Consider the following 12,246-nt stretch of genomic DNA (forward strand, 5'->3'; position numbering starts at 1 on the left):
ATCCTTTAAAATGATTAATATCAATATACACAAGACAACAAATAGAGCGCACAGAGTGTCAATCACTGCATTATACTACCATTGGCTTCCTCTTCCCATGCAGTTATCACCCACCCCACCCGCCCCTCAAAGCTTCCACACTATCCTACCAATCCTGGCCTCATTTCCTTGAGGGAGAACCTCGTTCCTACATCCTCCCAACTGTGGTATCACTCATCTGAATACCTCAGGCCATTCCTCCAACTTAAGACTGCCTCTTCCACTGCTTCTTAGTGATCCTTCTCCTTTCCAGGTACCCAAAGGCACACGGGCCCCCTTCTTTTTTTTTTTAACATTTGTTTATTATTTTTATTGGAAAAGCAGATAAACAGAGAGGAGGAGAGACCGAGGGGAAGATTTTCCGTCCAATGGTTCACTGCCCAAGTGGCTGCAACAGCTGGAGCTGAGCCAATCCGAAGCCAGGAGCCAGGAGCTTCCTCCAGGTCTCCCACATGGGTGCAGCGTACCAAGGCTTTGGGCCATCCTCAACTGCTTTCCTAGGCCACAAGCAGGGAGCTGGATGGGAAGCATGGCCACAGGGATTAGAACCAGCGCCCATTATGGGAACCTGGGTGTATTTAAGGCAAGGACTTTAGCTTCGAGGCTATCGCACCAGCCTCACTGACACTTTCTAAAACAGGCTGAGATTGCATGAAAGCCTGCCTCCTTTATCCACTCCGCAACCAAAGCTCATCTTTGAAAGCAAGTCAAGGAGGGAACAGCCCTCTCTGTGCCCATAGCCATGTGTCCAAAGCCAATCTGTGCCTCTCATGAGATTTCACGGTCATTAGCAGAAAGACATTGTCTTGATCAGCTCAGTATCTCCACCAGATAGTTTCGTTCCAGGTACACAGTTGCTCTCAATGTTGATTCTACCATTAAGTGAATTCAGGAGAAAAATGTAATAGCCAATAGAGAGTACCATATGCCAGGCAGCACGCTAAGTGCATTACATGTGTTAACTGATGTCACTCTTCCCAACCTGGTCAGGTTCTACCATTATCACTACTTAACATATATATAAAAAAAGCTAAGGTACAAAGAAACCAAGTTGCACAACGTGAATCAGCCATGAACTGGCAATGTAGGGTGCAAGCATGCACCATCCAGCCCCTCAGTCTTAAGCACTACATTGCCCTGCACTGTAATATGTCAACGGATGAAAAGCACACACACTTGCACACTAGACAAAACGGGCCCTAATAAATAAAAGCAAGAGGCCCAGCAAGGGAAAGGCAGGAAGGGGATATTCAATGTAAATGTTACTGCTTTCCTACTACTTTTCAGATCACACAAGGTCAAACAAGGGGAATGTAACACGAAACAGGAGCTGTGAAGAAAAGCAAACAGGAGAATGCTTCCCCAGTACCAGGCCATGGTCACAGTGACATTGTGTGACTCAGTGCAATTGTTTGCCTTTTCCTACATGGTATATAACAAATACGCCCAGATCCACGTCTTCCTCAAACCATTCTGAATACTCAAGATACTCAAGTGTTCACATTTGAAGCAACCACTATGCCGTAACTTTTCAGCATCAGAGCAATCTGCCTGAAAAGCTGTTTATATCACTGCAAAACAACCGGGGAATGACAGTTGTTAAGGACACAGTTGTGTTAAAGCACATTTCTGTTCAGCTCTCCAAAGGGAATGTCCACTTCCCAGCAGGACTCACAGCTGGAACATGACAAGAACTGTCTCCCACATCTTTTAATAACAAATTATACATTCTCCTGCCAACTCCATGTTGTAAAATATTGCAACCAGTGTTATTAATTTACAAGATTTCCAGAGATATGATATCAAGTCCAATAAATCAACACCAAGTTCAACTGCAGTCCTTGCTGTTAGCACAAAACATCTACACAAAATATGCAGCTTTGTAAACAAACATTCCTGTAAAAGTGTAAGAACCTTTTCCTTATGTTCAATTCAAGAGAGCTTGATTATCATGGGTTGTGGTGAAGATAGCTCTTGGTTAACCCTGTTGGGAGTTCTGTGCCCCTCCTGGATGTTGTCTTCCAATTCTTTCTCTAGATTAATGAAATAATAAGGGAAATTTTCCCTAAATACATTTGTAAGCCCAGTTTCTTTCTGCTCCTTTTGGGTCTCCCCTAACTCTTATATTGCGCCTTTTACTAGTGTCTTTCAATTTTTGAATACTTTTTCTGGCCTGATCCAGCTCTGCTTCCAGCTTTTTGTTTCCCCCTGGTGACAGGAAATATCTTCCAATTCTGAGATTCTTTCTTTTGCCTGCTTCATTCAATTTTGGAGACTCTCCATTCCACTTTCAATGTGCTCCACTGTATTCTTAATTTCTGATATATCAGCTTTCATTTGATTAATTTCCAGTGTGACATATTCCTTAAATTCACTGAATGCCTGCTTTACGTGCTTCTTGTTGATAAGAAGCTTTGTAACAAGTGTTCTGAAACTGTTTCTCTGAAATCAAATTCTAGATAACTTTTTGTCCAAGTAGAAGTTTTCCAAAATATCCCATTATATGCACTTAATATTTACACATAAAACTTAAGTGCAGAAATTCAGTTCAGGAGTGAAAACAGCACTGAACTGTATCCATATCACAGGATTTTAAAGTGAGTTCCACTCGCCTCTCAATTCCAAGCTCCCAGCTAACACAAACTCTTGAAGACAGAACACAAAGGCTCAAGAATTCCTGTCCCTGACACTCATGTAGGAAACCTAAGCTAAGTTTCTGAGTCTTGATTCTATCTTGTTCTGTTTTGTTTTTAAGATTGATGCATTAACTCGGCTTGGCACAACAGCTCAATGATTAAATCCTATCTTCCAAACACTGGGATCTCATATGGGCACCAGTTCTTGCCCTGGCTGTTCTACTTCTGCTCCAGCTTCCTGCTTAGGGCCTGGGAAAGCAGTGGAGGACAGTCCAAAGCTTTAGGACCTTGCATCCTCATGGGAAACCTGGAAGAGGCCCATGGCTCCTGGCTTCAGACTGGATCACCTACAGACTTTGCAGCCTTTTGGGGAGTGAACCAACGGATGGAAATTCTTTCTGTCTTTCCTTCTTACTGTAAATCTGCCTTTCCAATAAAAATAAATACATCTTTTAAAAAGCATAGTTTTGACAGGTCTGGCGTGGTTGCCTATTGGCTTATGTCCTCGCCTTTCATGCTACAGTATGCAAAATGGGTGCCGGTGCTAATCCCAGCTGCTTCACTTCCAATCCAGCTCCTTACCTGTGGCATCAGAGAGCAGAAGAGAATGGCCCAAAACCTTGGGAAGCTGCACCCATGTGGAAGACCCAGAAGAAGCTCCTGACTCCTGTCTTTGGATCCATTCAGCCCCTGTTGTTGTGGCAACTTGGGGAGTGAATCAGCAGACAGAATATCTTTATCTCTCCTTCTCTGTAAATCTGACTTTGTAATAAAAAATAAACAAATCTAAAAATAGTTTTGAGAGTACTTCTTAGTAGAAGATAGATTAAAAGTCTGAGGAATTACGCAACATTATAACAACGCATTCGTGTAACGTAACTATGAATTTTCATTCTATCTGCTTTTCAAAGTGTACTGTAAAACAGCTCTTTAGAATGTTAATGGTATTAAATGGGACTAGCAGAATGACAACTGTATTAAACAAAAACAAGCTTTCTTTGCTAATAGCAAAACTATCACCTTTAAAAATCTTTCCTATCAATAATACACCAGCAAACCTCCTTTATACTTCAGGAATCTTCCTGTGCCCCAGCATGTACAAGTTGTTCCCTTGTGCACCAAGGAGTTCAGAAATGATCACAGCATATGCAGGAGACTTTCTAAAGAAAGAAATTCTGCTATCCTAGGAACTTACATCCTTAGCATGAAATCTTAGATGAACTCCAAGCATTTGCCACATTCCATCTCTCAGAGTTCTTAACTGGCTTCCTATTTCCCCAACACAGCAGGATTATGTTTAGAGAGAAAAGAAAGCCTGACATGAAAAGATAGCTGAGGAGTCCCATATTCATTTCGTTCCTCAAACCAAGAGAAATCAAAGTGTAAATAGACAAATGGTGAAAACAAACAAAAGTTACCAAACATTCAAGTTCTGTTTGTTTAAAGAAGAAATGTTTGTTCAAAGATTATTAAATTTGCTAGTGAGGTAAGGATTTCACAGCAGAATAGTTTATTATGCTGAGAACATAACACAAGAACTTGTGAATAATACAGCAAACAAGGAAAAGCTATTAAACTCAACTCAGACACCAATCATTCATACATCAACTTTCTCCATGGGTATACAATTTTTATATAGAATGACCCATTCCATAAAAGGCAATCATTGATGAACTACTGGGTACAGATTCAATAGACAGAATTTAACAACCATGAGCAAGTGCTGAAAAAATGCCAACTATATCAGGGCATTTGGCAAGCACTGATGGCCACAAAAAAATGTTAAGTGAGAGAACAAAGAGTAGCTCCAGACTTCACAGAGCAAACTATGCATCAGGGAAAAGCATGCCAATGACAAAACCGCAACTGTCAACAAGCACTGATGCACACACACGAGAATTCTGAGAAAAACTGGAGAAACATGGCAGTGCTTCTAAAAACAGACTGAAAGCTGCCCTCACGAAGCTTTCACCTAAAAGAGGGGGAGCTCATTCAAGCAATCGTAAAGCTAAATGTAAAATCCCACAATTTTGTCCTGAACAAGCAAGAGGGAATCCAGAGACAGGATCAGGAAGGAGGCCATAAAGTGGTCTAACAAGGCTTTACATCAGGGCTGTGCTGGAACTTTCCATGGGGGTGAATGTTAGATAGGTGGACATTCCACAGGTACCCACATTTAGGGGGTGCCAAGTACAAACTGCATGAATGAGGTGAAAGGGGAATTGTAATGATATGGAAACACATGGTAATGGGAAAAAGATGCGGTTATTAAAGGATCTCAGCTGCCTAGCAAAGCTTTTTATTGTGTTCCTCTTTCTTATGGAAACCTGGAAGATGCTTTTGCAATAAGGTTTCATTACAGACATGACCAAGTTGCACTGACAATGGAAAGTGCACTTAGCATACCCATTAGCAACACAGAAACCGGAAATAAAATGGGGAATATATGTTGACGACATAAAATTTTCTTTCTTCTCATCTGGTGTAGGCTTACCCCAATGATACTCAGTCCTTTAAGGTAGTCCTGACGGGGCTGGGCTTGAGGAACGCATCCAGCCAGCACCACCTTCTTGTTCTCTTCCTGAGCCTTCCTAAAAAGTTGGAGAGAAAACAGCGTTGAATGTCATTGCCAACAGGTGTTCCACTGGAAGCTGTTTTCGTGCACACAAGTCCTCCCAATAATATGCTCCTGCAGCATGAACCAGAATTTTCTTCCAACTGCTTTAATAAACTATAGTAACATCAGACTGCTGTAGTATATGTCAAACTTGCTATGTGATTAGAGAACACACAGCAATTCCTCAAACAACACCTTTCATTTTTATCTCATTACAAAACAAGACAAAGAAAATCAATTATGCAGGAATCTCCAGAGTATGAATCCTTCTTCAGGACATTTTTCCAAAGTAACCAAATTAGTCATTTATAGTAAACATTAATAAAAATATTCAAACCTATTATTCCCCATCATTTGTCTGAAATAAAAGCAATACGCGTGTGTGTGTATTTCTTTTTAATGAACGTTCCAATGGAGAGAACAACAAATAGAAAATGAAGTACTCCACATTCTGGAAATTCCCCCATCTTCCCAGTCCTGCTCCCCAGGGACCATCGGGTTACTGATTGCTTATGTCTGCCTTCCAGTGCATTCCTCACATGTATAAGCAAAATAATTAAATTTGTGTTGTATGCAGACATATACTTGATAAAGTATGTATTGTAGAAACCCAGATGTAAAATCTATGTTCAGCTGTGTCTTTATTTGCCTCCCTAGCATAAATTCTAAGGAGCAGAAATGCTGGTAAAGGATCAATATCTCAAGAGGGAGCTGTAATACATTTATAGGCGGACATTACTCATCGGTGTGAACATCCATATTGTACAATAAACACTGATTCTGTGCTTGAAGTCAGCAATGAACAAAGCAGTTTCCACCTTTTCACAGAAACTACCCATATGCTTCACGTATTTTGAGATTATATTTTCCAATCTTCAATTCCTCTTCAAGTCAAGGACTCAGCAATGTTTTGGCATTCTCTTGACTTTCCCAGCTAAGTACTCTAGTACTGTGTTCTACATGCATCAGTTCCTTCTGCCTTAACTCTTAGGTTCTGACAACAACTAAGGGCATCAGTACTGCGGTGGACAACTGGCTTCAGACTATACTGCCAAATCAACGAAAAGCATCCACACTTGGCATCCTCTCATCTTTTCAAAAGTACAAAGTCAGAACTGGATGGTCAATAGGACTAAGTATGATACACATTATATCAAAACCTTCCAGGAAGTAGATCAAGGATTAAATCAATAAACAAGCATAACACATGATACTAATTTTTTTACATAATACTATCTTGACAACACATAATTAATTCATTGACATTAGAATATTATTATGTAATTTTAAGATTGAATCCTGAAAAATCTTAACAATTTATTAAAAAAAAAAAAAAGCCTTGTCTTCAGTAGACTGAGTAACAAAGCCCAGAGACTTCCTGCATGGCTCTTCTACCTGGTTCTCCTTTGTTATCAGTACCAAGCAAATACTTTTCCCATAGGAAATGGGAAATACCTTATCAAATGATCAAATCTGCAGTTTCCATCTGGCTCCTTCATGAACTTTAGATCTAACACCTAATGTCACTGTCAAATAGCTAAGAGATTGTTAACAATTAAATCCAAGCTTAAACAGCTGCTTCCTGTAACACAACTTAATCATGTAATGATCAAGAACATCCAACAGAGTACAGTGAGTGAGGAAGGGTATACAGCAATGTGGAAGCACTTTGCACTCACCCTGCCAGTGCTTTATAGCAAATGAGATATGAAAGAACCTAACACAGCAGCAACTAGAATGCCCTTAGTGACAGGTGGGTATGACATGAAGAGTGTGAGACAGGGAAAGATAACAACAAAGCACCATGAAAAAGAGAAAAAGATCAAGAGGCGAATTCAGCAGAAGAATGTTAGGGAACAGTACAAGAGGAAGAGGAGGAGCACATGAATACCAGTTCAACTCCTGGCTATTTCATCTCCAATCTGACTGCTTGTGAGTGTGCCTGGGAAAGCAATGAAAGATGTTGACCCCGTTACCCATGTGGCAAACCTAGGTGGAGTTCCTGGCTCTTGGCTTCCAGCTGTTTCAAGCCCAGCTGCCACAATCACTTGGAGAGTGAACCAGCAGATGGGAGATTAAAGTCATTCTCATCCTATCTCCCACCCCTTTCTGTTAAATAAACTATTTTATTTTTAAAAAGCATACAGTTAATGCTTTACCTATGCCTGATCACAGCTCTGTTGCAAATACTTCACGCTGTCACTTTAGTGCAAACTGAGCCACAGACAACACTTAAAGAATGAGGTGGGTTTTTTTGTTGTTGTTTATTTGTTTTTGCATACAGAAAAGAACAGGGAGAGGGCCAGACTGGGCCCCTGGTTCATGGTCCATGGCCCATGGTCCACTGATCCCTAAACTAAGCAAATCAAACAATCAGGGTCTCACCAGCTGTCAGCTGTTAGCTGAGTACCAGGAGAGAATTCTCACGAGAGACACCAAATCTGAAGCAGATATTGGCAATATATTGCAAAGTCCTAGATGATGACAGTGCAAGCTGCAGTTCCCAGTGGTATGGAGAGAATCCTACTGAGAACACAACTTCATGGGTCTTCCATTGCCTATCAGCCTCTGGAAAGTAAAAATACTGCCACAGAATAAAAACACTGAAGAAAACAAAAAGAGGAAACATACCAATAAGATTATAGCAATAATAAACATGCCATATTATGGTAATAATCATTATATGTTAGTTATACAAACTATGAAAACATGGGTGGCTGTTTGGCCTAATGGTTAAGCTGCCAATTACGGCATACACATTGTGGATCAGAGCACCGGGTTCAGTTTGTCTCCAGCTGCCTGCCAATGTCACCCCGACAGGCAGTGGTGACAGCTGAAGGACTCACTTGCTGACTTTCCAGTGGAAGCACTGAACCGAGTGCCCTGGCGTGGACGGTCCAGCCCAGCTCTGGACAGCTAAGCAGTGAACACACAGATGTGATTTTTTTCCTACACCATGACCTCCAGCTCTGCAGTTCTCAGATATAAAAAATAGTAAAATACAGTAGATGCCAATAGATAACAATTAAGAAAAAAATGTTCTGCTGATGCAAGAAACACCAAATCAGGTTACGAAATCATACTAATTTTAAAGGAGTAAGAACACCAGAAAACGAAGGGGAAATTTCAAAACACAGATGTGTGGTGATGAAGAAACGTATTTAAAAAATAATGTTTTTGAGTAAGCCTTTAAAACATGAGAGCAGAAATATAAATCAAACAAAAATCAAAACTTAGAAAAAAACCTCAGCATTGTAGTATTAATACAACTTTTGGTAAGTGACCAATCAACTTGCAAAAGTTGTAATGCAAATTTTCTAGTCATTCTTGTTCTGAATCTTCTCTAATGGTACCCTGTTCTTTTCATCTAATGAACTTTACTCAGTTAAAAAAAAAAAAAAAAGGAGAAATGTTTCTTTAGAAATTTAGCAAACACAGATGTACTTTAAAAAGCTTTTATCCTTAAAAATATGAGTATTGGTAAGAGTAATAATTTAAGAGTTTAAAATAGCATGAATTCTCATATCTTCATTTCAGATTCCCTTGAAATGTTAACTAAAATGAAAGCTGGTTCACATTTCGGGAAACTTCTGTCAAAACAGAAGTGGTGATGTGCCTTGTCGGGACCATTAGCTGAAGTAATAAGGAAACACACAAAGAAGCCTTTCACTCTCCCAGCCCAAGCACTGAATATGAGAAAGAATTTGTACATAATTTCAAAATACATAGCAGCAAAAATTGCTCAGAGACGCCATGAGATCATTCCTTTACTGATGAGAGAATTAAAGGTTAAAAGATGAAACGATGGAGGCTCCAAGTCGTACACCTGGGGGAGTTGACCAGAGCTGTAATGAACATCTGAGACCTCCTGGTTTCCTTAGCGTCACACTACACAACATAAATTGAACTTAGATTTTGATTGTGCGATAAACATTGAAACAAGTGTTTCTTGATTAGAAAAGCACAGAGACATACAGAGCCATAGTATACTAAATGGCTATAGAGGGGCCGGTGCAGTAGCTTGGCAGCTAACGTCCTCACCTTGCACACTCTGGGAGCCAATATGGGTGCCAGTTCTAATCCCGGCGGCCCAGCTTCCCATCCAGCTCCCTGCTTGTGGCCCGGGAAGGCATGGAGGATGGACCAAAGCCTTGGGACCCTGCACTCACGTGGGAGACCCAGAATTGTCTCCAAGGCTCCTGGCTTTGGATCATTGCAGCTCTAGCCGTTATGGCCACTTAGGGAGTGAATTATCGGACGGAAGATCTTCCTCTCTGTCTGTCTTCCTCTCTGCATATTTGCTTTTCCAATAAAATAATACTAATAATAAGGCTGTAGAGGTTGGCATGTGGTATTAAGTTGTCGTCTGTGGTGCCAGTTCGAGTCCTCGCTGCTCTATTTCCAATCCAGTCCTCTGTCCACATCCCTAGGAAAGTAGCGGAGGACTCACGCAGGAGCTGCACATGAAGCTTCTGCCTCCTGTGCCTCCTGGCTGCACACAGCTGGCTCAGCTCTGAGCGTTAGGGCCATTTGGGGAGCGAACCAGTAAATATGTGAAGAGGAAAGCAATAGACGGAAGATTCATTCATTTCCTCATTCTCTCTCTCCTGCATGCACACACTTTTCAAATAAATCAACCTTTAAAGGAAAAAAAAGACTACAAAGTAAGCAATGCCATTGTAATAGTTGAGTATTTGACACTTCTTGTTGCTAGTGAACTGAGTCGGGGTCTAAGGAGAGTAGCAAGTTCACGCACATGCTGGGAAGAGCACAGCTCTCCAGAGGCAGCAGGGCAGGAGGTGCAGCTTCCTCCACGTAGCCCTTTGTCACTCCCATCCCTTCCCTGCCAAATGCTCAGGAGGACATCCATGTCTTTACCCCGACTTCCTCTCACGAAAGTGCTCGATTTGAATTGTGAAATGCATACTAACACACCATAAAAACCCTTCCTCCCGACAATAGCAGGAGGAGGGAAACCCAGCTATTTCTGTCGAGAACAAGCCTAGCTCTCTCCGCTGCACATGATTGCTCTCTGCATCCAAATGTTCCAGGGAGAGGACACCAATGTAAGTACTGATGCGCAGGAGTGCAGCGGTGTGAGCTGCACACACACAGCAATAGGAGTAACGTCAGAAAACAACAAAACTAATGAATGGCAGCAGCAGCATAGTCGTTAACCACGATGTCTTTCCAATCTTTTGGAACCAGCCAGGAAGGAAACAGTTCATATCAACATCACACTAAATACATATATTATCTGTTGTTAGAACATGAAGAGATAGCCTCTATATTGCCAATAATTGAAAACAAAGTCACTTTAACATACGATGATTTCATCAACCAGAGAAAATAATCCATCAGGATATATTCACAATGTAGTTGGGGATATACAGAGATGTAAATCCATATTAAATAATGTATGATCTTGGGAACTCTAGATGGAATGCTATCTTAACCAGCAAAATTACAACACTGCACATTTTATGTGCCTTATGAAGGAAAGCTACAACAAGGAAAGGACTCATGTGCATATCACGTAAGGAAGTAGTTGAAAGGGTACAAGCGAGTGGGCAACACCCCAGGCACGTGGTCAAGGTAATCCAGCCTCCTGCACAGAAGCTGTCATTCTGTTAGTGTATCCAGGTACAGCAAGCTATGACATTCTGATGAAGTGGCCAGACAAAACCAGTCAAGAAGTCCCCTTGAACTTGATTCCAAGTTCAAGTGGTTTCCTTTACTGCAGATTGCCAAGAACTACTGTTTATGTAAAAGTCACTAATTCATCAATTCATGTTTTCACTCTACCATTCACTCATGTCGACAAGAAACAACGAAAATAAAGATAAAACAGTCACTGATCTCAAGTTGAATCTGGAGACAATACAAACAGCCAAGATGCGGAAGTGGCAGGGAGAGGAGAGTAGCATTAGTGGAGAGCGAGTCAGCGGAAAGAAGCTATTTTGTTTTTTCTCTTACTTGCTCCACTTTTGAAATAAATCATTTTTAAATAAATAAATAAGTAAAAGCTTCTCCCCTGCACAGAGCTAGATCCCAAATCATTTATCTACTCTAAAGGAAATGCTTCTCCTACACAAGACATTTTTACATTACAGAAAATATAATGGATCGATACTGAACTTGTGCTTGATTGCTTTAAGTAATCACTGTGGATACAAAATTCCACAATTTTAACACGCCTCTTTTCCAGCCACGTCATGACATTTTATGAAAAAGGAAACCAAGGATTGGAAAGATTCAATAGCTTGCCAGAGGTCAAAGTAAAGGCAAAATCAGAACTGTAAGCCATTCATCACTGCCCACTGCCTTCACTTAACACGCCCTGGGCCAGGGGTTACCAAAACCCATGAGGTTCTATGGCCCCAAATAAATAATTTCAGTAGGTCATAAATATTGATCACTCTTTCTGTAGATGTCAGGCATTACTTCGCCACACATCTAACCTGTCCACTCAGCCTATGCTCATCACTTCCAACTGTATGCAACAAATAGGAATATTTAGAGAAAGTGAAAGAAATTCAGATTTTCATTTTGCATATCATACTTGCTAGTTCTTTAATAGACTACTTTATGCTTTTCATGTATATAATATCTACTCAATGGCACAGCAGATAGCAAACGGAATTTTCACTTCTAGGAACACAGATGAAGTTTAGGTCTCTCTTCCCTAAAGAAAACTAAAAAAAGTAAATTATACAGAGATACAAACATTTTAAATTAACATGATTAAGTAAATTAATTCACAAACTAGTGGCCATAAAACATTTTATCAAGGCATTTAGTATTTTTTAAAACTCCAAAGGTAGAATTAAAATCCCTCAAATGACCCAAATATATACAACTGTGTAAAAAACCTAGTCTCCCATTTGAGTGCCAGAGGCCCAAGCACCTGAGCCGTTTTCAACTGCTTTCCCAGGCACAACAGCAGGAAGCAGG

The 12,246-nt window shown here is 40.6% G+C and overlaps 1 protein-coding gene across 2 annotated transcripts in view; it reads right to left on the minus strand.

The window, feature by feature from the left end:
- The window catches only part of CDKAL1 (CDK5 regulatory subunit associated protein 1 like 1), a 648,926-nt gene that overhangs the window by 463,786 nt on the left and 172,894 nt on the right, over nucleotides 1-12,246 (minus strand). For both annotated transcript variants that reach the window (XM_058667489.1, XM_058667500.1), the window contains exon 5: nucleotides 5,170-5,266. In XM_058667489.1, the coding sequence (XP_058523472.1) occupies nucleotides 5,170-5,266 (97 nt within the window). The remainder of the gene's footprint in view (nucleotides 1-5,169; nucleotides 5,267-12,246) is intronic.

The sequence above is a fragment of the Ochotona princeps genome, chromosome 1 (assembly GCF_030435755.1).
Source record: "Ochotona princeps isolate mOchPri1 chromosome 1, mOchPri1.hap1, whole genome shotgun sequence".
Classification (NCBI taxonomy): domain Eukaryota; kingdom Metazoa; phylum Chordata; class Mammalia; order Lagomorpha; family Ochotonidae; genus Ochotona; species Ochotona princeps.